Source organism: Phocoena sinus, chromosome 10 (genome assembly GCF_008692025.1).
Source record: "Phocoena sinus isolate mPhoSin1 chromosome 10, mPhoSin1.pri, whole genome shotgun sequence".
Lineage (NCBI taxonomy): Eukaryota > Metazoa > Chordata > Mammalia > Artiodactyla > Phocoenidae > Phocoena > Phocoena sinus.
The window spans coordinates 6,032,011-6,059,592 of record NC_045772.1 but is presented as its reverse complement, the minus strand read 5'-3'; the positions used below and the strand labels follow the sequence as shown (position 1 = coordinate 6,059,592).

Here is a 27,582-nt window from a genome sequence, read left to right as displayed (position 1 = left end):
GTCTCTTCTCCCCGCATTTGTGGGTGCCCGGCAGCCTGGAGTCAGGGTCTCTCATCGCTCTGCACAGGCGGAGCCTCAGGGAAGCCAAGGTCCCAGGGGGCTGCCGCTGAGCACGGATCTCAGGTGAGGGGAGAGCCCCACCTTGGGCTGAACATCACGTGCCTTTCCGGACTGAGAGATGCCCCATTCAGGGTGGGCAGGGGTGGACCGGTGAGGGGACAGCTCTTTCCAGGCTCTGGGCTCCAGGAGATTGACGGCACCCTGCAAGTGGCTCTACGGAGGACACGGGCCTGTCTGAGGCAACCGGAGCGAGGGCCACTTTCTTGCTCCCTCTCTGCAGGCCCGTGTGCATCTCCCAGACCACACGGGCCGAGCTGTGAGCACGTAGAGAGCCTATGGCACGTACACGGAAGTAAACACTGGAGCCCTGAGCTCCGGAAAGACCCAGAGAAGGATGGAGAAAACCTCCTCTGGCCCTGGAGTGAGTCCTGGGCTCTGGAGGGAGGAAAATTCGGGCAGAGTCCCCTGTGGTCCCGCTCATTCACAGCGGCTGCCTAGGCCAGGCCTCAGCCCCCGACCCAACTCCAGATCTAGAACTTCCTGGGCCTCGAGTGAGCTCAAGGGCTAGCGGGAAGTCTCAGAGCTAACTTTACGCTAATCCACATTAACCACACAGAAGAAAACCAAAGCTGATGGGGTGGACAGCCAGGGGTGCCGTCCCTCGGCAGGAGGGCTGCAGGGCAGTCACCCACTCCTGGGCTCCAGGATGGGTACTGGACTCTCCACACACCTTGGCAACACCCAGCCACTGAGCAGAGAGGGTGGGACTCTATCTGCTTTACCAGAAGTTCGGGGCGCGGGCGTAGCTCTTTCTGTCCGGGTGGGGCGGGGGAGTCTCGGCCGTGCACAGAGCTCTCCTTATCCCTGACCTCTCAGACCAGGCTGGTCCCTCAGGAGATGCTCTCTGAGCAAACCGTCCCCTCGTAGCACTCACCCCACACGGGATCATAGGGTTAGGTAGCCTGTGAGTCAGTCTCAGCCACTTCCTGGGGCCCACGGCTCTCTCTCGGGCACCTAGCTTAGGGCTTGGCCAAGGCGGGTGTCAGCCAGGCTTGCGGACTGAAGGAATGCGCTTTCCTCCTGGCCGAGCCTGTCAACAAGCCTGCCCACGCCACACACGCTGGTCCCTGGCCTGTGTCCTGAGGCAGCTCAGATTACCCCACGGGGAGGACTGGGAAGCTGGAGTTATTCCTTCTCTGTTCTGAAGGTTGCCAGGTGGCAGGAGGTTTCTCTGCAGCTAAAGGGATCCATCTGGTGTAGAGGACAGGAGGGCCTGGGTTAGAACCGGGCATTTCCCCGTCAACAGCGTCCCTGATTGGTCCTCCCCTTGGTGACAGCGTACCTATTGATCACTGCGACCCTGCAGGAGTGACTAGAAGAGGAAGGCTGGTCCACGTCTGGGACCAACCTGGGCAGGAGGAAGTGTCTTCACCTTGGGGAACGGACGAATCAGGTGTGGGGGCTGGAGCACGAGCTCCCTTGGTGACAGGGACTATGTCTGAGGCATGTGGGTCCCCGAGATCTCGATGACTGAGGAGAGCGGAGGAGAACTGGAAGAGTCACGATGACTAAGGATGACGGGCTGGCAAAGGCCGCAGAATGAAGAATGGAAAGAAAGCCCATTTTCTTTAGGAGAGCTGGTCAGCGTCTGTGTCCTGGTTCAGTGGCCAGCCTGGGAGTTGGACTCATTCTTCTGCAGCAGAAGGTGGGCCTGGTATGAAGTGCTTGTCTCTGGCCAGAGACGGGCAGCAGTCACACCAGCCACCCTCCACTCTTTTCAGACACACAGCAAACATCACATCAACCTGGGCATCCTGGCTGCCCGGCGAGCAGAGGCCACATCCTGCCGCTCCCCACACACTGTCGGGGGGACGCACCACCTTCGAAGCTTTTGAGGACTCAGCGTGTTCAGCCACCATCTCACTTCGTTTGCTGGCTCCCATTCCTACTGGGGAGTGCCCAGTGACCACAGTAAGAGGCTGGATTACGCCTGCGTCCTGCAGGCTGACCTCCAAGCTGGTCCTGAAATGGCACCTTTGACCAGAGGCCTCATTCAATCCAGATTTCCCAGGGTATCATCGTCTACGGTGGGCCTTTCAGGGCTAGGCTATGAGCTCTGGTCTTTGATCCTGGAAATAAGCTCAGTGCAGCCTGCGCTGGGACCGCCCCCCCAGAACCGAGCTCCTCGCCGCCTTCTTTTTTTTTTTTAATAAATTTATTTATTTATTTTTTGGCTGCACTGAGTTTTCGTTGCTGAGCGTGGGCTTTTTCTAGTTGCGGTGAGCGTGGTCTACTCTTTGTTGCAGTGCGTGGGCTTCTCATTGCGGTGGCCTCTCCTTTTGCAGAGCACGGGCTCTAGAGCACAGGCTCAGTAGTTGTGGCACGTGGGCTTAGTTGCTCTGTGGCATGTGGGATCTTCCCTGACCAGGGCTCGAACCCGTGTCCCCTGCATTGGCAGGCGGATTCTCAACCACTGCGCCACCAGGGAAGTCCCCTCCTTGCCTTCTTAATACCATTTTGTTACCAAGGGCTGCCCTGGCCCACTGCGAACCCACAGTCCCTCCGTTCCTGCTGGAGAGCTCGAGCACAGGGCCAATGGGTCTCTCGGGTTGGGGGCGAGGGGGAAGGAGGAGGTCATGATGAGCGCTGGCAGGGCTGTCACACAGGGCCCTGCATAAGATCCAGCCCAGGTCTGGGGCTGTGTCAGTGGTACGATGCCAGGGAAACCCCAAGCCTGGGGCTTATGGCCCCTGTCCCTCATGCCTCCCAGGCCCCTTCGGGGGGGGGGCCCTGCCCTTCTCTCCCCCCCAGAGGACTGAGTGCCCTTCTCAGGCAACGTCCAGCAGACTGGACAGACCCCCCACAAAGCAATGGCAGGCGACGCGTGGGAATGTCTGACCCCTTTGCCTCCATCTACCTACGTGTGCAGTCCTTCTGGTTGTGGGCAAGGTCAAAGCCGGGCCTGCAGTCACAAGCCACCCCACCTTTGGGCGTCTCCCGGCAGATGTGGGCACAGCCATGGTCCTTGTTCATGCAGTTCATACCCTCTGGGAAGAGACAGACAAGAGAGGGGTTGGGGACCAGGGAGAGAGAAAATCTCAGGCTTAGAAGATAACCGATGAAATGTCACAAGCAAACGTAGTGTTCTTGGGCTGCCATTGGCACGTGCATGACATGCACACGGGGGGTGCACCTAGTCATCCAGATGGCGATCCCCTAGGGGGAAACTGAGGACACGGGGCCCAGGTCTAGAGCCAGGCCTTGCTCGGAGACCATAAATGAGCTTGCAGGACCCACGGAGGAAACGCTCCTGACCTGGGTCAGATTACAGGGCATGGGCTGCAGGAGGCTTCCCAGGTCAGGGGTTTAGATGGTTTCCCCACGAAAGCAGATGTGGGTGGCATTTAAAACGATGGCGGTGCGCGGCACTTTTCAGTTTGTACGGAGATGCCACAAGCCCCCGTGGGGCAGGTGGAGACTTGCATTTCAGGCTGGGCACACAGAGGAGTGCTGACAGGTCAGGGTGCTGACACACCCCAGCTGGCCTCCAGCTGCAGTGCTGCCCGGGACCCACGGAAGCCCCAGCCTCAGTGCAGAGCCCTGCAGGCCCGGAGCCCCGAGCAGGCGTCCCTCCGCCCTCCGTGCTTATTCCGGGTCCAGGCCACACATGTCACTGTGTTCCTAATCGCAGCCTGAGATTCCTGCTGGTTGGCAGATGTTCCTCTTTAAAGCAAATATGTTTGCAAACCTCAGGCACCTTTTCCTCCGAGGCTTCAACTTAAAAGGGCAGTTAGCAACGGACTCCCCTGCTGGCTGGGAAACTTCAGAAATGGGAGACTGTGGCAGCGGCTCAGGGCTGGGCCACGCCACTGCCTGCTCTGGCACCCCCATGCTCTAGCTGCAGTGGGCGTTTTTTATCTGGAGTCTTGTCCATGTTGGCCCTGCCCGGCAGGCCCTTTGCAGCTCGTCCTCTGGCCGACTCGGAAGCCCTGTCCCTCCCAAGGCCAGCCAGGTTCCCTGTCTTCTCCCCTCCCAGAGGCCTCGCTGAGTGCAGAGCTGGGCTGCCCACGGGCTTTGAGGGCAGGAACTATGGACCATCCACCTCCGGAGGCCTGGCCTCTACACACCACCCAGTCAGCGCCTGCCAAGCATCTTGCCAAAACGCACTCTGAGGGCCCTGGTGTGACCAGGGAGAAGAAGGGTTCCCTGGGGTGGGCCGTTTGGCCCCTCTCCTGAGTCACCCACAGTTTTGGGGAAATCCCCTCCACCCCAGAAGACTTGATCCCCCCTCCCTGTCTGCCTGGAGCGGCTTGGGACCCCCTTCAGTTGACCCCGGTTGATGTTTATCTTCCTGGTGGTTTGTGAGGAGTTTCCAGAATTTATGAGGTCAGGGGTCAAGTGAGAGGTTAGAGGTCACAAGTCCATCAAGAGGCTAAGTGCAGATGAAAGGAAGGGCTGCTGTCCGCCCACACCGCCCCGAGACCTCCTTCCCCAGGTGACGCACGGGCCTCCTGTTCGAGGGCAGGACTAACTAACTCATCTCGACCTCGGCCACTTGAAGCATGGGCGGGGGCAACGGAGAACTGACAGATGTTTGAAAACACAAACAACCCGGCAGCTACCACAAAGACTGAAAAAAGTCTGAAGTGGAAGAAAACAAAAACAAGTCAAAATGAATGAAGCACGCGTTTTGCTCAGCGCACCGACCTCCGGTTTCACCTGATTTCATTATTCTCATTATTCCTTCACCTTGATTTTCTCACTTACGCAAGTCAAATTGTCCAGCTGGAGCCCAAAGAGCTTGTGTTTCTGTGTCATGGCTATAAGTATTTACTAGAGATTAAATGGGGAAATTTATCTCTATTAGTTTATTTAAAAACGGAAATTTAAACTTTATTACACATCAATGTGAGTACATCTTTGGTTAAAAACGGTATTTTCTAAAACAAGGAGAGTTGGCTGAGAGGAGGGGTCCTTGCAGAGGAGAAGCGGGGGGTGGGTATGATTCTCGACCATACTGTCTGGAGCCCTGGCCCCTGGTTCGCCAGGCATTTGTCACCCTTGCCTGTACGGGCGGGGAGTCTCTGTCGGCTGGGCCTGCCGCAGACTGGGCGCTCTAGGGGCCAGTCAGCTACTGCTGCGGCTCCGAAAGGTGTGTGCGCTGTAAGGCCCGTGCCACTACGGCCCTCCCTTCCCCGGGAAGCCTTCCTTGGCCCTCAGGCCCGTCAAGGGCCTTTTGGACACCCATGCTCTCCTCGCTGCGGGGTAGCTGTGTGGCTCCCCTCTGCTCTCCAGGTGACTCAGGCTGAGCTCTGGGCCTCCCCAGTGAGCTCACCGTCCAGGGCAGGTCTTGCCCAGGAGGGGATGCTCCGGGTCCCCACAGCAAAGGGAGGGGAAACGGAACAGCCTCGGGTCTGGGTCTCCCAGCTGGGAGCGGCAGCCACCACCAGCCAGGCTCACGTCCGGCTGGACCGTTTCTGCTCGGCCCGAGCGCTTCTGGACGCTCCTGACACAGTGGTTGTGAGAGCATTGCCATCACATTTAAAAATGACCCTAGCAACCACCCCAAAGAAGGCCACAACGGCCTAGCTAGGGGCCGGGGGTACGGCTTCCTCTGTACGGGTGACTCAGCCCCTTGCCCAGCCGTGGACGCGGGAACTGAGTGACCTTCCCCTCCACTCTGGGGCGGCACTGGCTTCCGTGGGCCACGAGAAGCTCGGCTTCATGGCCGGCAGGACCACAGATGGTCAGGGCTGGACGGCTCCTTGCCATCCATCTTCCAAATGGGGAAAACGGGGCCTCGAGGCAGGGGTGACTGTCCCAGATCATACGGCAGGCCTGGAACCCAGGCCGCTGGGCTCCCAGCCGTGGCTCTCCTGGTCTGGGGGTCACTGAGCGACCCTTGTGGGACTCAGATGATGGACAGGCAGCATGCATTTGCTGGGGGTGAACAGAACGAGGAACCCGGCACAGAGCTGGGCTAACAAATGGTACCTGTTACTATCTGTTGCCCTCAGAATGAAGAGCCTATGAAAATTCAAGGCAAATTCAGACTGTGAAGCTCTCCGGGCAGCCCCTCAACGAAGCACAGAACCCCTCGCTCCTCTCTGACCTTCACCCGGCTGCCGCCGAGCACGAGGGCGGAGCCTCAGCTCACCTGCAGAACCATCACGAAGCCTCGTCTCTCCTGCTGGTGTCACCTCTCTAGCCTTTCCAAACAGCGTGGCGTTCCTCGAGCGGCCGTGCTTTATGGCAGCTGGGGTCCCGACCTCTCACCTGCTTGTCCTCTGAGTCCCCGCTCTCCCTCTGCAGCCACCACCGGCCTTCCCACTGGGCTGGACGTATAGCAGAGCGGCCTCGGGCAGGCCTGGCCCACGCCCTCTGCAGCTGCTCCGTGAAAGGTGACGGGCTCTTATGAGCAAGGTCACTCTGGCGGCGTCCTAAGCAAGGGGAGCGCTAAAAGGCTGGCCTATGAGACCCACGCCTCAGGGCAGCACTGAGCTGAGTGGCTCCCCTCGGCGGCTAACTGATGCCTTCCTTCACTCTCTGGGCGCGGCTCAAGCTCTGTCCTGCAGACCGCGGGTCCTGGCTTTGTCTCTTCCTTCCAGCTGGCGCAACGCTGAGAGCCGGCTCTGCGCTTCTGTGCCTGTCTACCTGCGGCCGCCCTGCCCACCAGCCAGCAAGCTCCGAGAGGCCGTGTCTTGTCCCTGCTGTGTCCCGCGCCCAGAACCCTGGCTGCACATGGCAGATGCTCAGGAGATCTTACTGGGGAGCGGATGCAAAGGCGCCAGAGGGAGAGTCCAGCCCCCAGGCCGGCAGGCCAGCCTGGCCAGTGCTCACTCCGTCAAAATGCTCCGAGGAAGGCTGAGCCTCGTGCAGGAGGGGCCGGGGCCAGGGATCGCCTGCTCGTACCTGAGCCTCTGGTCAGATACCTTCTTCCCTTTTCTTAGCTGACAAATGAGTTGTCAGAACGTGTACCTCTGAGGGTTGCCGTGAGGCTCAAATGAGAAGACCGTGCGATGTGTGTGGCACAGAGCGGGTTCCTAAGGAAGCAGGGCTGCTCCTAGAGCTTTTCTACACTGCTGCTGCTTCATTCTGCCTTGCGTAAGATCCGTGTAGCTGCTAAGTTGCGCTCTCCTGCCAACCGTGGGTAGTTTGAGGGGAGACCTGACCTTTATTCTTTTCTGTATCCCAAGTACCCAGCACGGGGCCTGCCCCGAGTTAGGGGTCAGCAAACAGTAACCGAAAGAAAGCAAAGAAGAATGGGGGCGAGAAAGAGAGAGAAGGGAGGAAGAAGAGAGAAAGAGGAAGGGAGGGAGAGGAGAGAGAAATGAAGCCTTTCTTACCTCAGAGCAGATTAAACCCATTGCCTATTATTTAGGGGACAAGGCGAGAGGCATAGAGAATTTGGAAAGCACTATTGTGGCATTCTCTGCTGTGTGTTCTATGAAACACAGCATCCCAGGTCGCCTGAGGTAGGGAATTCACAACGCACGTTAAAGGCTCTGAGAAGTCCTGCAGGCACTCGTGGATAGCCCCCTCCCCCTCACTTAGCACAGTATCCTGGGGAGCTCTGCCCCAGCCCCTCTGGGAGGCTCTGGGTTACAGGCTTAGAGACCCCAGGGTGGCCCACTTCAGCCCCTCACCTTACAGATGAAGCCACGGTGGCAGAGGCACCGTGGAGGCGTAGGGCGGGGCAGGGAACACGTGGAGCCTGGCGTGGCTTCCTCTGTGCCTCAGAGCCTCAGGGGTAGAGCGGACGGCTCTCCCTTCTTGTCCGCCCAGGAAGGCGGTCCTGAGCACTGCAAGCTAACAGGGGTAGTACTGGGAGGGCTACTGCTGAGGCCCATGGGGCCAAGTGGAAGTTCGGATGTGAAAGGTGAACCCCGGGGCGGGGTGGCATGCAAGGTGCGTGTTGCCAAGCACTTCTGCTCCAGGAGAATGGTCCTGGGCTCCACACTGGAAGGGACTGCAGGTCCCCCACCCTGCTGTAGCTCCATCCCAGCTCCTCTGAGGCAGCCCGGCCCGTTCCCGCCAGCTCCGGCTGGCACACTGTCTCCACAGGCTTCTCCAGAACAAGGGCGGAGCCCAGAACTGGGCACAGAGCAGGCTTCTGCGAGCCTGCGGGACCGAAGGGCCCTGTCTCCCTCTGTCCTCCCGTGGCCCCCTGCTTTGTACCGTGTCTACTCTTGGGAGCTGGGCCACAAGACAGCTGCCCCGGGGCCAGGCGCAGCCACTCCCTCGGCCTCACTCCCCATCGTGATACCATGCAGTGCTGAGTCCAGCAGAAAGCCCCGTTCATCTCCCCTCCTCGAGGGGAAGTGAGATATAATTTCAGAGTTGCTCCCAGAAATCCTGGTCTTCAGGGGCCTGGTGCCAGTCAGGCCAGGCTGCCCGCCAGGTCGAATCTAATTTGATCCAATCCATCCAAATCCAATTACGTTCTGCAAACTCGGACCGAGTGTCTCCTTGGTGCCCAGGGTGGGGCGGGGAGCAACGAGGACACAGAAGCTTTGCTGACGCGTCGCCAGGTCCGCATTCAGACTCTGACGCTTGTTGCATGACCTTGGGTAACCCCTGCACCTCTCTGAGCCTTAGTTTTCACCTGTGAAAAGGGAATAGTTGTCGGACCTGCCTCCCAGGCACTCACTCGAGGTGCAGGCCCCTCCTCTGGGCCAGTGAGGCTGGCTAAGGGTGCAGGTAAGGGCCTGAGGGACTTTATCCTGGGCAGGGGGAGCCACTGGAAGGTTGTAAACTGGGCAGCGACGCACTTTGTGTTGGAAAGATCTCTGGATGCTGCATGGAGGCAACCTGCTGGGGCAAGAGCGTGGGCCAGAAGCAGGTGGGAGGCTACTGTTACCACCCTGAAAGGGACGAAGCAGCCTGGAGGGGTGGCAGCGTGTGTGGGGACAGGGACAAAGGCCGGATCTGGGACACACGTCAGAGCCCCTTTCTCTCAGCTTTCCAGAAGACATGATGTAGGGACTCGGGCTCTGACTGTACTTTCATTTAGTGTAACCCTCGCCGTAAGCCTGAGAAGTGGGTATGGCTGTGCCCATTTTGCAAACAAGCCCACGAGAGGCTGGATCAGGGTTGGGGAAAGACGTGCCGGGGCCACACCATGCACAAGAACTCCGGGCTGCACCTTCCTCTCCCAAGCGCCCCGAGCTTCCTTCTGACGGGCCCCTCCCCAGGTTCTTGCACTCTCTAGGCCCGGTGACAGGCCCCCGCAGCCCTTTCCCACCAGCGCCTATTTTCCCAAAGGACAGAGGTAAACGATGGCGGACTCTGCCTGCCCCAAACCAGTGCGTACATCGCGTCTTCTGTAGAGCAAAGTTCACGGATGCATCTAAAGCAGGGCAGTGGGGCTGGGGGCCGATCTGTTTGTACTTAGGGGCCAGCCTTTCTCGTAGCCCCCCCGGCCCAGAGTAACAAAGCTGGAATGTGTGCCTCTCAGGGGTCGCTGCTATGGCGACTTCATCAATAACATCATTTTCCGCATCCCTGTCCCTTAAACACGCAGGAAGGGAAGGCAAGCTGGGAACGGCAGAGCGGGGAGAAGAGAACAATCACCTTGTTACGTCCTCCCCCAACTCGGGAGGAAGGGATTTTCCTCCCCTTCCACCTCATCAGTAGAAAATTACGGAGCCCAGGAAAGAGGCTGGAGCCTTGGGGGTGGGGGGTGACAGGAAGAGGCTGCTGCCTTCCCCAGCCCAGACTCGGCAAGCTCGCCGAGCCAGGCAGAGAGAAACAAATACGGGCTCCCACATGCTTCTAATGGGGGCGCTGAAGGGAACGCTAGCAAGGTCCTGCCGTGGGGGGAAAGGCACAGGGGCGGCAGCAAGGATGGGACCGTGGGAGAGGTGACGAGCGCAACAGTTGTGCCCGTCCGCCCAGAGCCACCTGTGTGCCAGGCTGAGCCACACGCTTTACGCATGTTATCTCACGAATTCTCCCCACCACCTCAGCAGGGCGCTTCTGTCCCGTACTGGCCCACTTAACGGATGGGAACACTGAAGCGCCGAGAGGTTAATAACTGAGGTGAGGGGGCTGGATCTAGGGGCAGCCCTGAAGCAAGACAGAATGGGGGCAGCTCTGGGCTGCAAAACAGGAAACTGAAACTCGCTGCAGACGGATGACGACCCACCGTAGCTACCACTCTTGAGTGCCTTCTGTGCCCTAAGCACTTTACGTGAACAACCACCTTTAAGTCTCAGGACCATTTTTCGAAGTAGATGCTATTATCCCCACCGTGCAAGTGAGGAGAGTAGGACCCAAGAAAGGCTCGGTAACTTGCCCAAGGGACACGGACGAGACAGGCGTACCGTGTTTCACTTCAAAACCTGCGTTCCCCGTGGCCTCCTAGGAGGCAATGGAGCACTCACGGCCAGGGGAGGGGCAGGGAAACCCGAGCTGTCCCTTCGCTTCCTTACCTTTCCCCAAACCAGCCCTGCCCTCCCTGGCTACGTCCACTTTTCCACATTCTGTCTCTCCAAGCCCATAGCAAATGCCAACTTCCCCAGGATGCCTGATTTTTCACGCGGCACAGAGGCAGACGTGAGAACACGGGCCCTTACCATATCGCTCTGCAAGGTAAGTAGTTCTGTCATCATTTTACAGAACCATTCAGAGAGACTGAGCAATTTGCCCTTGGTCACTTGGGTAGGATGTGGTAGAGCTGAAACTTGAACCCTGTTCTGTCTGACTTGAAGACCTGCCCTTCTCCAGCTACAGAAGGAACTTTACAGAGCATAAACCTGACTGTATCTTCCCGTTGCTAAAAACCCGTCAACGCTCCCACCCCAGCCAGGGCCCAGGGTTAGGCTGAAAGTTCTCAGTATGGCACTCTAGGTCCTCCCCATGCTCTGCCTGCCATGGCTCTAGGGAACAGGGACACTTGGCTGTCGGCCAGCAATTTGAGATTCTGCTTGGGTGTCACCTCTCCTAGGAAGCCCTCCTTGTTTCCACCCTCCCCTCAAGTCCCTCGGATGGATTAGGGGCCTGGGCTTCCACAGCCCTCTGGACTCCCCTCTCTCATAACACCCACCACACGAACCGTAACTTCTGGGTTTGCTGGGCTCCCCCCACCAGACTGGGGGGGGTGGGTCCTTGAGAGGCAGGGCCCAAGCCTGAGTCATGCCTTTGCCCTCCCCCCACCCCCCGGCCACCGCACAGTGCCCATTTCAGGCCTGAGAGATGTTCGCTAAACCTGGTTACACTGGTGAGGGGCCTGGGCTCAGCCACTCTGGGCTTTGGACTCTGCATCAGAACAGCGGCCGGTACCCGGGCAACAGGACGTGTCTGTCTGCAGGCCCAGGCCCGGCTGCTGCCTGCAGTGCAGTGCTGGCCCCAAGCCTGTGCCGCCTACCCGGCCGCCCGCCGGTCCGGCTCCACCTCGATCCCCTAATTACACTCCAACAGCATCTGTGCCTGGATGGTGCTGGGAGAGCCTCTCATTACGGGGCCTGGGCTTAGCAGAACGCAGGGCTCTGTCTCCCACCCTGTGCCCTGAAATTACATCCTCCCGGGCAATTCCAGGCCCGGCCGGGGCGCCAGCAGCCGGCTGCCCCAGGCTAGACCCCCAGCTGACCACGAGCCCAGCCCACCCCAGGCTGCATCCCTAGGGGTGGCCCCACCTGGGAAACAGGAGTAAGTCTGTGGGCTTCCACTTGCCCAGAGCTCCTCAATGCCAGACCCCATGCCAGGCTCTTTGCAAACTTCCCTAATGGACTATCTCCACGATCCTGAGTGCCAGGTACCGTCAGCAGGCCCCCCAGACAGGTGATGATGCTGAGGCTCCCCCACCTTGCGTGGTGGCTCAGGGACCCGACCCCTGGCCAAGTGCTCACTTCACACCCCAGCAGCCCTCTGCTCACTTGGCTGCCTCGCTGGCCCTTGAGGGGACTCTGCTCTGCTCTTCCTCCAGCGCCCCGTTGTTTTCATCAGCCCGATCCTTTCCTCGCTGCTCCCCACTGCCCACTCCCCGCACACGGACCCTTGGGCTGTCCCACCACCTCCACCCCTGCCTTCAGGCTGGATGCCCCCTGCCAGGGCCCCGGGGGGACTGGCCCTTGTCAGTGTGCACCCTGCCTCCCCCGCAGCACCTGCTGCCCAGCTGGTACAGCCTCAGCAGTCCAGCCCTCGTGTGATTTGACCCCCGACGCCCTCCACGTTTATCCGCTCACCTGCCTACATGCTTTCCTTCCACAAATATTTAGGTAGGGTCTCCCGGACACCAGGCCCTTCCTTCTGCAGGACCAGCCCGCTTCTTGTCTGTGCCTTTCATCCTGCTCTGCTCTCCCAGTGGCTGGACCACAGTTGAGGCCGTTGTAGGTGTGCAACCGACACCCACAGCGTGGCTGGCCCCGAAGCCCCTGCTCACTTACAGACAGAGACCCGTCTCTGAAACCAAGCCATCCTGCTTTGAGTTTACATACAAGCAAACAGCCAGAATGGACTGGTTTTCTGGAGCACCCAGATGAAGCCTCTCCTTTCCCACTGAGGAGGCTGAAGCCCACCGGACAGGACTTGCCCTGAGCCATGCAGCAGCGAGCACAGCGTCCACGTGGAACCTCCTGACTCCCAATGGCTCCCTTGACTCCCCATGCCTTGACCCTCAAGTTCAGTTTTCCTTTTTTTTAAATGTTTTTATTTTGATTTGTTTGGCTGCACTGGGTCTTAGCTGCGGGACGCGGGATCTTTAGTTGCGGCAGGCAGACTCTTAGGTGCAGCATGGGGGATCTAGTTCCCTGACCGGGCCTCGAACCCGGGCCCCCTGCATTGGGAGCACAGAGTCTTAGCCATTGGGCAGCCAGGGAAGTCCAAGTTCAGTGTTCCTTCCGTCACATCAGGAGGTGGCTCACGAGGCACTGCTGGCTCAGGGCTGTCACCAGCCTTTAGGCTCACCCTTTCCCTCCCTCCCTCATTCTACACCTTTGCTGAGCACCACCTGCGTGCAGGCCGTGTGCTGAGGCCGCCAGCAGAGCCAGCCAGGATGCACACACGTCACAGGGGCATTTTCAGCTAAGACCGAGTCCTCTGCCGCAGCTGCTCACTGAGTGGGCAGATTCCGTGTACACGGACAGGTGGACAGATGGACGGATGGCCAGCTGGGACTGTGGCTGGCTCCTGGAGTGCCAGATGAGAGCAGAGGGGCAGGGCTGGCCTTCTCGGAGAGCAGGGACGGACCCCAGCCTCCCTTCAGCCCCTCACCTCTGGTGCCTTGACCAGTCCTGGCCCTGGGAGCCCCTGGAAAGCCTCGCCTGTGAGACGGGAGGGAGCCTGCCTGATGGCTGTGAGGACCACGCAGTAGTGTGTGCAGACACACGTGGACAAACGTCTGCAGAGCTGCAGCTGCCACAGGAAGGTCGGCATCGCTGAGGTGGGGCGGGCCTGGTTTTTACCAGATCTACTTCCCATGCCTATTCCAGCCCTTTCTAAGGTATGTGGCCTGGAACTCGCTCGGTTTCCTCCTCTGTGAAGTGGAGAAGGGAGGTCATTAAAGGGCCCTAAAGAGGTGATGGCTCCAGCTCAGGGTCCCTGTCCACCCCCTCAAGGTGGAGGTGGTGCTCAGTAAAGACTGCCCTGCCCACCCCCTACCCCGGGCCCATTTGGCCAGCTCTGCAGTGCCTGTCCCTTCTGAGCCGCCCCTCACCCTGGACCCCTGCCCCCTCCATCCCCTCCCAGGGCTAACCGTCCTTCCTCTTCCCGTCCCCTGAAGTTCCCTGGCTGATCACTAGGCGTCACCACGAGCACATCCAAGCCTCTCTGAGGCCCAGGTGGCTGGGACCACAGGCCTGTGAGACTTGCCTCCTGGATTTTCACTCTGCTTGGGCTCCTGAGGCTAGGGGTGCCCCCTTCCTTCCCCAGGGTTGCCAGACACAGCAAATAAAAACACAGGATGCCTGGTTAAGTCCAGATCTCAGATAAACAAGTATTTCCTGAGTATAAGCATATCCCAAGTATTGCATGGGTCATAATTACACCAAAAAAAGCATTCATTATTTATGTGAAATCCAAATTTAAATGGGTGTCCTGTATTTTATCTGGCAACCTTATCCCTCCCTCCACAGGGACCCTAAAGGGAGCCATGGTGGGGGGGGGACAGTCAGCTCACACAGGCCCCAGGCCATGGCCGGGCTGTGACCAGGGAGCAGGTCTGTTTCTCTCTCCTGACAGGTGACCAGACGAACGTAGCCCAGGTGCAGGAAAGGCCAACGTGGCGGCTGAGCGAGTGATCCCCCAGCAGCTCTGGGGGGCCCTGGAAGAGAAGCTACAAGAACGCTGGGGGATGTGGCAGCAGGAGACTCCCTAAGGACACGAGCAGCTCCCAGGCGCCTCAGCCAGTGCCTCACCTCCACTGCCCGCCACGTGCTGGGCTTTGGAGTCGCCAACACCGGGCTCTGGGCTGGCTCGTCCCAAACCAGCTGTGCCCGCTGTCCCTGCCTGCGTCTCCGTTCCCTCCCCTGCACAACAGGGCGGCAGCTGTTACTTCCCAGGGTCCTCTGAGGATTAAAGGGCGCCGAGGACGTGGTACACAGTAGGAACTCAATAAATGTTGAGCACCTTTCCCTTTCCCCAGGGATCGTATCGAGGGCATGAACAACCACCTTTGGCAACTCACGCCGATTCCCACCATTTATTCTAACTTGAACAGACTGCCGAACGGTCACTTCACTCGGTAAACGGATACTTGGGCACGCACTGGGTCAGCCACCGTGTGGGCCTGGGGGACAAGGGGTCGAGTCTGAGGCAGCAGGGAGGATCAGTGCTCCAGTAGAGGAATCAGCTCGTGCAGAGAGGCTGCCACGCTTGCCTCGAAGTCAGAGACGGCTTCACAAGAGGAGGTGAAGCGAGATAGGCTTTGAAGGATGACGAAGAGTTCTCCAGGAAGTGAGGGGGATGGGGAATGGCACTTGAGGCAGAGGAAATAGCACACAGCAAGGCCCATGACTGGTAAAGGGCTCCCCGGTCACAGGGAGAACAGAAGGCAGGTGGGGGATGGGCGAGGGGCCACGCTCTGGAGGGCCTCGGAAGGCGGTGAAGGCCGAGCTCCTGGTGCGGGAGAGACAAGGGTTCGTTGTGGCAGCTTCATGACACGCACGGCAGGGAGAGGAGGCACGAGAAGGTCCTCAGTGGGGAATGACATGGCCAGAAGGTCACGCAGAACAGTGGCTCCCACTGCTGTCAGAAGGCGGATGGGCCGGGGGGCCGGGGAAACAGTTAACTGAGCGGAAGGGTGAAGCCTGGCCCCGGGAGGAGGGTGGAGAGGCAGGGCCCCGGGGCTGCAAGGGGCTCCGGGCAGTCGGCAAGTCCTGCTCCCACCCCTCTATCCATTTGCTCATTCAATATCGTTGGTCTCAGGAGTCGGTAAGATGTGGGTTCAAATCTTGACTGTGCTACTTACTCACTGCGGACAAATCTCCTGGCTTTCTCACCAGCAGAATGGGGTAATACAGCTACACAGCACATCCGCTCATCCCATCACAGTCTGGGCACAGTGCCTGGCACACAGTGATGCCCCGTGACAGCGGACAGTTTTACCGATTTCAGGTCCAGGCACTCCGCTAGGGGCCAGAGTATACACATATTCTCTCATTTTGGTCCTCATAACAATTTCTATAATGAACACTAATGTTTTCCCATTTCACAGATGAGAAACTGAGGCCCCAGGACGTGCAGCCGAGAAGGGAGCCAGGGCCAGGGCCAGCTACCCCTGCGCCGTCCACACTAGGAGGCCGAGTTCCTGCAGCGTGGAGGAAAGCCCACCACCAACGCCACCAAATACTGGGGTCCCTGCAGGGCTGCTTGGCAGGGGCTGGCTGGAGGCCAGGCCAGGAGGCCAGGCCAGGAGGCCAGGGCGTGAAGCTGGGCACACCAACCGAAGGAGTTGTTTATGGGATGGGAGGCTCGTAAAAAATAACGGGCTGGATTTATCGTCCCCGCCTCAAGGGACGTTCTGGACTGCAAGGGGCCGGGACAGGCCTTCTCCGGCAGCACCATAATCTCCCACTAAATGCGAGAGCTGTTTATTCTCCCGCCAACCTGGTCTGTAGGCCGGGGCTGGGGGAAGAGCCTGCCCCACGGAGCAGCCAGAGGGGCAGCCCTGAGGCTGGGGTGGGGTATTCTCCGGCATGGCCACCGTTCCCCCTCTTTTAAAACAGAAAATTCCCGGCCACACACACCCACGGGGAACCTAGGACCCACAGCTGATGACAGGAAGCCCTGGCACAGGGCAGGGGATGTCCCTGGTCCTACAGGAAGCACGCTGGGGCCTCTTAGGTCAAGGCCTGGCCCACACCCCATCACGTGGGAATCACGGCCCAGGAAGCAATGGGAGCTGGCCAGCCAGGCACAGTGATAGGACCCTAAGCTGGCGTTCGGCTGGGGTGGCTCGGGAGGGACCGCGAGCCTCTGTCCACAGGCATTTGAGTCCGGAGGTGGGGGTGGAACAGGAGAAGAAAAACTACCTTGGGCGTCAGAAAGCTGGCCTCCCATCCTGAGGGCCGCCTTGCACTGTGGCCCAGCTGGGGTTCCCTCCCGCGCTGGGGTGACAGTGCTCACCCGAAGGTCTTCCCGGGGTAGCTGCGAGCATCACAGCGGTCAGGGTGCAGGAGCACTGCGAGCTGCGGAGGGTGGGGCCGGGCCGGGCGAGGACCCCTGCTGGCTGGGACGGGAGGAGATGCGGGAGCGGCCCGACAGCAGGCAAAGTCCAGAGGAGGGTCAAGGACCAGCCTGGAGGAGCCTGAGGGGAGGGCCCGGGATGAGCGCCGGGTCGGGGCGGCAAGGGCGGCCATCTCCCCTGAGAACCACCGGCCCTCTGCCCTGGCCCGTCCCCAGCGACCCGCGCCTGACTGCCCGGGGACCTCTGCCGAGGGGTCCCCAGCCGGTCCTGCGGCGGTGTGGGCTTTGGGCGGCGGGCTCAGGGAGAGGCTCCCGGCGGTGGCTGACCCGAAGCGGCTGAGGCCGCGGGGCCTGTGCTCCACTTCAGGGTCTGAGTGCGGCTGGAAGGAGGGCTCTCCTCCAAGTGCCACAGGGGAGCCCAGCCCCCTTCCCCGGCCTGGCCCCGGTGAGGGTTTAAGTGCAGCACAGAAGGCAGAGCACGGCTGTCCCCATGCCCCCTGCGGGGAGCTCAGAAAACTCCCGAGCCCCTGCCCCCCGACCAAGCCTGTTTCCTGAGCTCACACCCACCATCCCGGCCACCTGCTCGGGTCCCAGGCCGAGTGGGCGAGGAGTGTGGGGGCTCGCACTGTGTATGAGTTGCCCCGGGCACCTGCGGTCAGGACGCCGAGCCAGAGGCTGAGCAGGACCCGGGCTTCAGCCTCATGAGAAGTAGAGACTGGCCGGTCCCGCTGTGGGCCCCAGGCTCCCCTCCAGGGTTCCGGACTCTCGCAAGAACAAGGCCCCACGCGGACCAGAGCCACTGGACCCTCCTTCAAACCGCCACTGAAGTACTCCGCACCTACGTGATGCGGGGGCCGCACCTCTCTGCGGAAGGGCCTGCCTGCCCTGCCGCTCGCCTTCCGCTCAGCCACCGTTCTGTCCACCCACACGGCCCCCGGTGAGGTCCTGACCCTGACGGCCACCAGGGCCACTTCCCAGAAAATCGCTTCATCTCCCTTTCCAGCCCACAGTGGGCAGCGATCTTCCCCAAATGTGGATCATACGCCCACCCCTGGGGCTGATAGGGGCCCCGTCACTGTCACAACAAAGTTCAAACCCCTGCCAGACACGGTCTCCTGACCCTCTCACTTCTGGCAGCCAGGTCTGGTTTCAGGCTCTAGGACCCACTCTCTCCGGTGGGCAAGGAAGGCTGCAGGCACACTGACTCTTCCGGGATACAGTTGGAACCTTAGACAGCAGACAACCCCCGGCCAGAGGCGAGAGGCCAGGCCGGCCTGAACGAAGGGCCCAGCTGGACGACCACAGGGTGGGAAGACAGGAAGGGCGCTGGGGGCGGGAGCGGCAGGACCTGGAATCTACACGTGACCCCGTGAGAAAAGTATCAGGTACGGGGAAGGGGCTCATATCGGAGTCCCCCTTCCTCTCCATTGAGGCTGCGTGGCTTACAGAAATGACCTGAGGTCAGGACCAGCGCTGGCACCCAGCCCACCAGGCTCTGCCACAGAATCACCTCCTCAGTCAGACAGTGCTGGAGGGTGACAAGTGTCTGAGGGCCCTCCCTGCTCAGACACCATCCCAGAACTCAGGCCCAGAGAGGGCTGTGACTGCTCGTCTGTCTAGGGTCTCTGCCTCTCCATCTTCAGAGCCCTGCTCCACGTTGTTTTCCAATGTCAGCTGCCTCCATTACTCTCAACCCAGGTCTGGACCCAGGGGGCCCCGCCAGCTTCTCGCCCTCTCCTTCCCATCACTGCTGCGCAATCCCCCCAAAAGCCCCCGGCCATGCCGCCCACTCTCCACTCTTCAGCTCCTTCAGAGGCCACCCACCCTCAGGGGCTTCTTCGATCCCTCTCCACCTCCCCCAGGCTCCCAGCCCTCAGGCAGAACTAAGTTCCCTGTGACCTTAACAGGCTGCTGCCTGAGCCCCTCAGCACTGTGGCCCAGGGCCCGAACTGACCACCCAGTACGCGATGCCACGCCACGCCACGCCACGCCACACCCTGGGTGCAGACCTGAGCATCACAGCCCCAATCCAGGTTGACCGGCACACTGGGTGAGGAAGTCCCTCTTCTCTTTAGAACCCAATTTCCATGGCTGACCAAAGAAGGGGTGAACCACGGGATAGCTGTAGTCTCTTTAAACACTGGGAGGCAGCCACAGAAGGTGGTCATGATTTGAACCCAGACCGCCTAGGTGCCAGTCCTGGTACTACTCCTAGGATCCACGTGACCCCGGGCGCATCACCGGCCTCGTTATTTGCCATCTGTACGTGGGAAGTAACAGTACCTACCCCGTAGGGCTCAAGGGGTTATGAATGAGGTAATTTTAGCGTGACAGTATGCCTTGGTCTGCGTGGGACGGTCCCAGTGTATACCTGCTGCCCTGTCACAATTAATAGCGCCTCCTTTCACTCTCAAAAGTGTACTGGTTTGAACGTTAACTTATATAGCCCCCTGGCTAAGACAGGCAAAGTGCTCATAACGTGCCTGGACGAGTACTCAGCTATTCAGTTATTATTAAAATGCTAATTCGTGGCTGCTGACGAGGTTACACAGAGCCACACGCAACAAAGTGGCCGAGAACCAGACTCGCACACCGTACCAACGCCAGCTTCCCGGACTCGACACTGTTCTCTAGTGACGTACGACGTGACCGTTGGGGGCAACTGAGTGAAGGGTATGTGGGATCTTGCCTTACTATTTTTGCATTTCCTTAGGACTCTACAATTACTTCAAAATAAAAAGTTTCAAACTTCCAACCCTACTGTTTGGTCTCTGGCTACAGTTGAGTACAAACTTACAGACAAAATGAACAGATCCTAAAAACACTTCACGCAGGGATGAGCTCTCAGAGAGCTCCCAGAGGATACCTGCAAACTCAGAAACAGGTGAAAACGGCTCCTGTGAGCAAACAGCTGTGGCAGAGCCCAAGGCCCTTCCCGAGAAGCCAGGAGCCCTCAGGCTCACACAGTCCCCGCCTCTGCGTGTGGACCCAGGGCTGCTGGCTTCACATCAAGACCCCCTACAGACAGGGGTGCGGAACGGCAGTATCAGAAGAGCCACCTCCAGCCCAGAAGCCAGGCCACTCAGCACGGCGACAGACATTAACAAGCATTCTCTGGCCTTCAGAGGAGCGGCTGTCTCAGTCACTTAGTTTGTAACAAAAATTGCGAATTGTAGGGAAAAGAGGCCGGGCCAACTTAGGCTGTTCCTCTGAAGAGAGAAGGGATCGGGTGGGCCATCTCAGGAGATCTCCACTACGAAATGTTTTTGAACTCCTGGTGCTTGAAGAGGCACACTTGGTACCTGGGACGCTCACACTTGAGGAACATCTCTGCTTCTCGCAGGCCTCACCCTGCCTGGGCCGGCCGCAAACCTCATCGGAACCCTCCACACAGGCTGCCCAGGCTCAGAGGCCAGCCCGCCAGAGCACGGGGTCCTGCCGTGCCCCTGGCTGCATCCTTGGGCAAGTTTCCTATCCTCTCCGTGCCTCGGTTCCTTAGTCTGTAAGGATGCAACACGCTAGTGCGTGACAAGTGCTCGTCACGGTGCCTGGCATGCAGTAAGCCCCCAGGACGTGCGGCTCTCACCGTCACCATCACCACTGAATGCAGAAGAAGCCAAGACTTCCTATTCCTGGCTCCCACCTCTGATTTTGGCTGGAGCCACTATTACCCTTGATGCCAAATCTTAAGCTTTGTGAAAACGCGGCCCTGAGTGTCACCAGGAATGCCGGTGGTGGGCGGGCAGTGCGGTTTCCTACCCATGTTTATATGTGCATTTAAACAGGCTCAGAAGGATATTAAACAGAACATGAAACGCACTCAGGTAAACCCGTGACGCCCCTGCTGAGAGAATGCCAGCCTGGCATCCGCTCTGCACGGGCCTCAGCCTTGCAGGGACACGGATGCTCAGCTGCCCCGTGGCCAGTTCCAGTGCCTCCAACGTGGGAAAGGAGGCAGCACGGCAGGGCTTCGGCGTGCAGTCAGCTGTGCGATGGCCTCTCAGAGCCTCTGGGCCCCTACCGCTTGGTCCAGAGCCTGGGCAGACCACAGCGTCCACTAGCACGTGCTGACCAGGAACCTACCTGCACAACCCGAGGATGTGGATGGAGCATCCGGGCCCAGGGAGCCGCCAAGAACTGAGCGTCACTCTCCCTCCTCCCTCAGGCCTTTGCCATGGGCCCCATGTCAGCACAGGACACAGAGGGGTGGGGAACACGGTCCCCGCCCACAGGGAACTCCCAGGCTGCAGGGACGCAGGCGGCAGGTAGAAAACTGCCTTCGGTGGCCAGCAACGGTGGGGGGTGGGAGACAGGCAGCCCTCTGAGCACAGACGAGGCAGAGCCTGACAGTGATTCCTGGGCCGGCTCAGGACAGGCTGTGCAGTGACTGGGCGCTCTCACCAGGGCTGAGTGGGGCACCAGTCAGTAGACAGGGTGGCCCGGGGAGCAGCAGGGGCAGACAGAGGCCCAATGTCCTCTTTATGTCTGGGTTCCCGACTGCCCGTGCCTAGCAGGGGCCTGGCGCGCTGCTCAAACCTCCACAGGGAGGACAGGGCTGGACGCTCCTGGAGGGCAGGGGCTGGTCTGACCTCTGCAGCCCTGGGCGAGTCAAGCAGCGAGCGAGCTAGTGCTGGATGCACGGCTGTCTTGATGGGCATGTCCTGCCCTGAGCACAGACAAAGCCAGGTGCGAGGGCCACCGGCTCACCCCTCGGAAGGGAGTTCCTTGAGGAGGAGGCCTGACTCCTGATCGCCTCTTCACCCTCGGCTGACGCTCAGGCTTCAGCCAGCAGCCAGCACGCAGCAGAGCCTCGCTCAGTGTGCACCCAGGCCCCGACTCTGCTGCTGGCTCGGGAAACTGGCCCAGAGAGGGTGAGGCCCTGCCCTCTCGGGGCCTGTTTCCTCATCTGTGATAAATAACGATAATAAGAGCCCACATTTATTGAGACTTTCTTTTCAGTATCTTTTTAACTCTGTGAAGTAGGGACTTGGACTATCCCCATTGTACAGACCAGGCACAGAGAGGTTAATTGACTTGCTCAAGGTCACACAGATGACAGGTGCTGGAGCTGGGATTCCAGCCTAGGCGGTGGGGCCCTGGAACCTGTGCTCCTAGTCATGCCATAACACAGAGATGACAGGTCCCCTCTGTGCCAGAGGGCCCTCGGGGATGAACTTTGACAGGTACAGGCCCTTAAACACCCTTGCCAGCCTGTCCTGCTGCCTACAGCTGCGGGGACGATGTGACACTTCCTCTCACTCTGGGGCCTTCCAACACCACCACAGATTGGACCACTGCGGGCACCTGGTGAGGCTTCAGAGCCCGGCCATGCAGGACAGCTTCCTGCGTTGGGGAGAGGGCACACATGTCTCAAACCCGCTACCATCGGCAACAGTGGTGGCCCAGGATCAGTGCCGGTGAGAGAGCAATCCTCCACCAGGCCGGCCAGGAGACCATTCTCATTACTGTCTCTGCAGTTCAGACGACCACGCTGGAGCCGCTAGGTCCCTCCCTCCAGAGTGGTTTTCTCAGCTATCATAAGGTAACTCCTAGGATCCTGATTTAGCATTTCATCCCCTTTCTGGATGCAAAGCTTCACAGGGATCATGCCTGCTTTTGACCACATGGGGATCCTGGGGACCAGCCAGCACCCACCACATGAATGAATGGGAGAGTGACCTGCCATCGCACAGCTCGTCAGAGCTTTTGGAGCTCCTTCGTCTCCCTAAATCAATTTTGCTCAGACTGAAAGAAAGGATTCGTCCCTGGAAGGAAAGGGAAAAGTTCATCCAGGAGTCAACACCTTCTTGGAGCATAGATATGACATAAGTCTTTTTAAAAAAAGAGCAGGCACGGGAGAGGGAGGGAGCTCGAACGTGCTAGCTCCTTGGTGGCCCGTCTACTCTGGGACCCCGGAGGCCCCCTGGGAGCATGACTACAGTGGGGAGGCGGAGGCTGGGAGTGGCCTGGCCCGGCTTCCCCCAGGCCGTGGGGTGGAAGAGGGACTTAACGGCTTGCTGGACCAGAGGCTGAGTGGGAAGTGAGTGCGGGCTGTGATGGAGCCAGAACCGGCTCAAAGAAGTGCTGAGCAGAGACAGACAGGCCACGGCTCTCCACAGCTGTGGGTCCCCTCCCACCCAGAGCTGGGAGAGAGGAACAGTCTGTGTCCCCAAATCAAGCATGAGTTCTAAAGGCCTAAAGAAGCTGTCTATGTGAGTTGCCGCTCCTAGGGCGGGCACTGCACTTGACCCCTTCAAAGCATTTCCCCTAACGGAGCCCTCACTCGCCTGGGAGGGATTGCTGGTCCCGATTTATAGACGAGGGGACCCAGCGAGGCAGGAGTAACTGCAGAGGCCACGTGACCAGTGGAGGTGAGAATGGCTGAGAACCTAAAACCCGCAACCCCAGCCTGGCCAGATCCACACGCCTCCGGCCAGGGTTTGTGTCATCGCCTGGGAGGTGGGGCCGCTCAGAAGGGCTGAGCCCCGTGGCCTTGTTTCTCGGCCGGGAGCCTGGAGCAGACCCTGCCCACGTGTCTGGCCCCCTCTAATCAAACCCAGCTCAGGGGAGGCTCCAAGGGGCTGACAGGCATTAGGAAGAGTCAGGTGACATGAGGAATCTGATCTGGGGAACAGAGGCCACTTAGGTACAAAACAAGCTGGGTCTCAGCACCTTGAACATGCTCTTTTGAGCTCTAACAATCGTCACTGAAGGTAACACACAATCACGATGAGCAACTGTCCTGACAACCAACAGAGGCTCAGGAGGGAGCAGCGTGGCCAGTCCCCCAGGCCCGTCCCCGCCCACAGGCACTACCGAGCGGCTGGCCAACGTCCTGCGCACTTGTCCTGTCCTCTTGGGACCTTCCACAGAGCCTTCGGGAACCCTGGAAATGCTGCCGCTTGTCCTTCGGCGGGTATCCAAGAAGTTGTCTCCTGTTTTTTAGATTGATTCATTGCCCAGATGAACTGACAACTAACATTGTCAGTTAATGTAGATTGGGGTTAGTCCCCCAAATCTGTATTCTGGTTACATCTAGGTTCCTGGCTTCACCTATAAATCCAAATCTGGCCACCCAGGCCTTTGGGTGGGGTGAGGCACGTAGACTCCAGGCTCCACTGCACGATTAATTTGAGGCCCAGCCCCCGAAGCATCTGGTTTCCCTAGAAGTCCCCCGCCCTTCCCCTCCAGCATCATTTCCCCGCCTCTGCTTACCCAGCTTCCCATGGCTGCTCCCTGCACGAAATCCAAACTCCCGCCCACATTCCACCAGCCTCATGGTCTGGCCCCTGCCAAGCTCCCCTCATCCTGGGATCACTGTGCCCACCATCCCGCCCTTCATTCTGCGTTTCCCGGGAGTCTGGTCCATTCCCACCTCGGGGCCTTTACACACACCCCACCTGGCCTCACAGTTGCTCTCCCTTCTTGTTCCATTTCAGCTCACACGTGGCTTCCTCAAAGAGGCCTTCAGCGCCTGCCTATTTCCGTCTGTTCCTCCCCCCTGGTTTCTTTCCTTACCGGCCTCATCATGTCACAGCCAGCGACCTGGGCTGGAATCCTGACTGCCGTGTCCCTAAGGTATGACCTCGGGCAGGTCCCCTAACTTGACTGGGCAGGGTCCTCACCTGTTGCAGGGTCATAACACCCTGGCCTCGCCAGGCTGCTGTGAGGGCCCAGCTCAGAGTAAGCGTGTGACCTCACAGCAGCCACTGTTGCTGTCCCCCCCATCATCGTGCCCCCCACCGCCGGCCGATGCTGAGGTTTGCTTTGTAACGTCCTTAGAACAACCCATGCTCACAGGCCAAACCAGGACCTGGTTCCAAACCGGCCACTGTCTTGCATCATGCTCTTTTCCCCCTTCCCGTTCACCCTCTTTTCAACGGGGGGCACGGCTGCACCTGGAGCCCCGCTCGCGGGAAAGCTGCTCTTCAAAGGAACAGGGCACACACAGCCCGGCTGACGGGGGCTCCGGCCGTCCCGGCGTCGGGGACGTTACAGCTGGCTCAGAGCAGCCGCCGCCCGGTAAGCCCCTCTCCCCGATGAGAGCAGGACTCCTGTCCCACCCCCAACACTCACACTCTTCCTCATAAATCTGCTTTTTATAAAACTCAGTGTGGAGCCAGGGTCCTCGCTTTGGGCAGCTCGACTCCACAGCCCCACAGCTGGGAGGCCTTCTACAGTGCCGTGGACGTCTGGACAACGCGCCTGGAACAGGTGCCCAGGGACCTCGGAGCTCGGCCTTTCCGTCCTTCTGGGGACCCGGCAGGGATGGGGATTATCGGGCTGTCTTGCCTTTGAGGAAACCGCCTAAACAAACACTAAGAGCTCTAAGGAGTCCGGTAGACTGGTTCTGCTTAATTACCCTGGGATTTGTACTTCTTAAATGTTTTTTGCTTTTCTATCTCAGGAACTGTTTTCAAATAAGGATCATGCCCAGGGCGCCCAAGTCTCCCCTCACAGCCTCTGTGAGCTTTAGCGCACGCCAGCACTTTACTCCCAGGATCTGGTCCTATCCTCCAAAGACCCTGCCGGGTCCCCCGTTTTGCAGATGAGGAAGTTGAGGTTCGGAGCTGCAGAGCCGCCTGAGGGAGGGCTCCCAGCTAGGGAGTGGCGGAGCTGGATTCACACCCTGTCGGACCCGGAGCCCAGCGCCCGCCCTTTTTATTCGCTGCCTCTCAGTGTGAACCGTGCCACAGACCAGAGATGAGGAGGCCCTACAGGGCCCCTCCAGCACCTCCTCCTTGTCTAGGGTCAGCGAACGGCGAGGGGCTGAGGCTGGAACCATGGGGCTGCCTGGTCCTCCTTCCGCATCTACTCTCTTGAAGGCACAGCACAGCCAGGCCGCAGGAGGGCACAGCCGCTCTGCTGTAGCACACAGCCCGCCTGGAGATTCTGGGCCTTGCCATTATCTTAACCAGGATGTGCCTCCACGCCTTCCAGAATGCTGCTCCCTCTGCCTGGAAGCCATGTGGGTCCTGGCTTCTGGCCGGCTGTCCCATTGCACAGCCCTGCTGCTTTGGGCCCAAACTGACCACCACTGCCCTGACACCGAGGGCCTTCATTTGCTGGGCTCAGCTGGAGGCCGGGCTCTGTCCCAGCCTGGGGCTGTCCCCAGGCTCCCCAGGCACTCCAGTTGGCTGGAGTCTTCCTCCTCTGACCCTCTGCACTGCCCCGAGCTGGCCTGCCATCCCACCCGGCCTAGCAGCCGGCTCCTGACCCCAAAGGCCCTCTGCTGGCTGGTGACCCAGTGAACACGCAAGAGACTGAGAAACGAGCCCTCGGCCCGGTCAGACCTCGAGCCCCGCTCAGGGAAAGGGGACCGTCGGGAATGGGGCCCCACTCTTCCTAGCCACATCCAGCCCCCAGCCCAGAACGGAAAATAGCTTCTCCGGACACATCTTCCCAACTGCGGCCCCATCTCGTCCCCACATAAGAACACCAGAAACACCGACAGCCCTGCTGTAGGGGCAGAGGGCGGGAGCTGGGAGGTGTCCCTGCAGAACCGACACCAGAAGCACACAACAGCCATTCAGGCCAGCACCAGAGTTCCCTGCCTTGACCCTGAGGCCCCCAGGATCAAGATGCAGAGAGGGGGTTCCCAGAGGCCACTTGTTTCCACAGGGGAGGGGGCGTGACTGGGCAGCGCGAGCCAGTACTCACCATTGGAGCGGTGGATGCAGGTGTGCTGGTTGTCGCTGAGGAAAAAGCCGCTGTGGCACTGACACTCGTAGCTGCCCATGGCATTGACACAGATCTGCTGGCAGCCGCCGTTGTTGTCCTGACACTCGTCCACATCTGTGAGAAAAGGAAGAGAAGGGGACAAGAGAGATCACACCTGGAGCTACAAGTGAGGCGTGGTCACCTGGAAGGACATGGATGCCATCAGTTCTCCTGGCTGCAGAGCGATACCACAGAGGTACCGCTCGGTGGTACCGCACGGTGGTGCCCTCCAGCAGTACTTCATGGCGTTACTCCACAGAGGTAGACACTTACAAAGGCTGCGATGCTAGCTGGCCCTGGCTTTCCTGTGTGGCCAGCACTACTCTAAGTGTCTTACCTGCATGAACACCTTTAATTTTCACAGAAACCCTGTACATCAGATCTAGGTCTGGGTCTATTTTACAGATGAGTAAACTGAGGTACAGAGAGGCCAAGTTACTTATCCAAGGTCCCACAGAGGCAGGAATCAAGCCTGGTGGTCCGCCTCCCAAACCTGGGCTCTCACTGATGTCACCTAACCCTCCCTCTCCAGAAAGACCTGCAACTAACACCATCTACCCCCGGCTCAAAGAGCCTGGCAAACCAAATCCCACCGTCCCCTTTCTTCAGTCACACCTCAGATTTGCAGCCAGCAGTACAGACCTTGCAGCAAGGGAGAGGCTGGAGGCCAGGGCAGCCTGCTTTCTGCCTCGAGAACTGATTTCAAAAGCCCCGAGAAGGGGAGGTTTTTAAAAGGCCCTGACCTCTGGCTGCCAAGACTGCTACGGAAAGCTGCCGAGCGGTCTTTCCCACTCTCCGGGAGAGACAGACCTCAGGGCCGACACTCGTTTTTGACCAGAGGCTGCTGGCACAAAGGGTGCTATTGGCTGAAAGGACTCTTTATGAAGCTCTGGTCTTGAACAGAACAGCGTGTTTCAATTACCCAAGTCATAACCCCCTACACTGTCAGCTTGTTTAATGAAAGAACGGCTTCTTAAACCTTAATGTGCCGTGTCTGTATTGTCATTTTAACAGGCAAATATATGAAACCACAAAGGCAACGTGAGCTACTGGCTGCTTTGAGCCAATCCCACGACCCCCGACACATGGGCGTGCACACACACACACACTCACTAGCTTTGGCACTGAACTTTTTAAACAGTTCTTTTTTTTTTTTTTTTTGGCGGTACGCGGGCCTCT

General features: G+C 59.3%; 1 protein-coding gene across 3 annotated transcripts in view; it reads right to left on the bottom strand.

Annotated features, from left to right (window-relative positions):
- Positions 1 to 27,582, bottom strand: part of SCUBE1 (signal peptide, CUB domain and EGF like domain containing 1) — a 130,328-nt gene that overhangs the window by 57,182 nt on the left and 45,564 nt on the right. For all 3 annotated transcript variants that reach the window (XM_032647262.1, XM_032647263.1, XM_032647264.1), the window contains exons 4-5: positions 26,344 to 26,478; positions 2,982 to 3,107 (exon numbers count right to left, since the gene is read on the bottom strand). In XM_032647262.1, coding sequence (XP_032503153.1) covers positions 2,982 to 3,107; positions 26,344 to 26,478 — 261 coding nt within the window. The remainder of the gene's footprint in view (positions 1 to 2,981; positions 3,108 to 26,343; positions 26,479 to 27,582) is intronic.